Source organism: Alligator sinensis, unplaced genomic scaffold (assembly GCF_000455745.1).
Source record: "Alligator sinensis unplaced genomic scaffold, ASM45574v1 scaffold1569_1, whole genome shotgun sequence".
Classification (NCBI taxonomy): Eukaryota; Metazoa; Chordata; order Crocodylia; family Alligatoridae; genus Alligator; species Alligator sinensis.
Genome location: NW_005844062.1, coordinates 3,956 through 5,232, shown reverse-complemented (window position 1 = coordinate 5,232; position 1,277 = coordinate 3,956). Strand labels below are relative to the sequence as shown.

Here is a 1,277-nt window from a genome sequence, read left to right as displayed (position 1 = left end):
GGGAGGGGAGGGGAAAGGGGGCAGTGCTGAGAGAGGCGAACCATGTAACCAAGTAAAACCCCTGGGGGACTGCAGGGACCTGTAGGTGAAGGATGAGAGTTTGGAGCCAGTCCCTCCCAGTGGGTGCTGTGCGTGGGGGATTGGGAGATGACCCCTGGGCCAAGGCAGCAGCAGAGTGCAGGCTGGAGCAACTCCGGTGATGGAGACCCCAGCCCTGCACCCACCCTGGGGGCGCCGGGGGGCTGGCAGTCGGGGTGCGAGGAGGGGACAGTCTGTGCCGCAGGGCAAGGCAGGGACAGGGATTCCCTCAGGGCTGGGCTGGGACCGGGCACAGGGTCAGGGGAGCCGCGTTGGTGCCCCCAGGATTGATACCAGGACTGAAGAAAGGGCGCAGTTTCCCCGAGAAGGTGTCAGCGAAAGTGAAGAGATGGGACCTGTCAGTCATGTTGTAAAATGAGACCTCACCCGCCTTGTAGTCCAGGAAAACCCCCACCCACCTTGGCTGCACGCGCACGGGGAGGGGAGTCAACGGGGAGGTCCAGGCCTCGTATCCCCCATCCCACAGACACACGACCCAGTATCCATTGCCAGGTGACCATGTGACCCACCCCTTCCTGCGCACAGACTCCCTGCACACCCCCAGAGTCCAGCCCGTCTTGTCTCCCACCTCCACCTCCCAGTAGCGCCTCCCGCCCGTGATCCCCTCCGAGCCCAGGACAGAGACACAAGTATCAAATCTCTCCGGGGTTTTGGGCAGATCCTGTCGGGTGTCTCCGTGTCTCACACATTTCCGATCCTCAGACAGGATGAGTTCGGACTGAGCGGTCCCTGGGTCCAGAGTCACGTCCACTGGGGAGAGAGTCACGGGTCAGGGCCAGGGCAGGCGGTCCCCGAGATCATGGGGAATTTGCTGCATCCCAGGACTTGCAGGTCAGTTCCAGCTGGGAGGGGGACATGGGGTGGGGGCAGGGCAGGCCCTGGGCGGGGAAGGGGCATGCGATGATGTCATACCAGCAGGTCCATGCCCCCCCCTCCCCCACATCTAGCTGGGCTGCTGTGTTGGGGGGTGCAAGAGGGGTGGGCTCCAAACCCACAAGCTGGTGTCACAGGCGCTGTTGGGAAGGGGGTGAGGAGGGGCAGGCAGGGAGGCTGCAGGGAGGGGGGATGGGCTGGCAGACAGCAGGGAGCAGAGGGCCCCAGAGCAGCCTCCCCGGGGAAGGGGTGGCAGGGGGAGCAGAGGGCAGGGCCTGGGGGTCTTTGTGCTCTGGGCCGGGGTC

The 1,277-nt window shown here is 64.8% G+C and overlaps 1 protein-coding gene across 1 annotated transcript; it reads right to left on the bottom strand.

The window, feature by feature from the left end:
- Positions 1-211: 211 nt before the first annotated feature.
- LOC102384093 (E3 ubiquitin-protein ligase TRIM39-like) lies at positions 212-849 on the bottom strand (the record flags this gene model as incomplete). The annotated part of the gene is made up of 1 exon (XM_006039281.1): positions 212-849. A coding segment is annotated over one exon (542 nt), but the record flags the coding sequence as incomplete, so codon positions are not given.
- Positions 850-1,277: the final 428 nt, after the last annotated feature.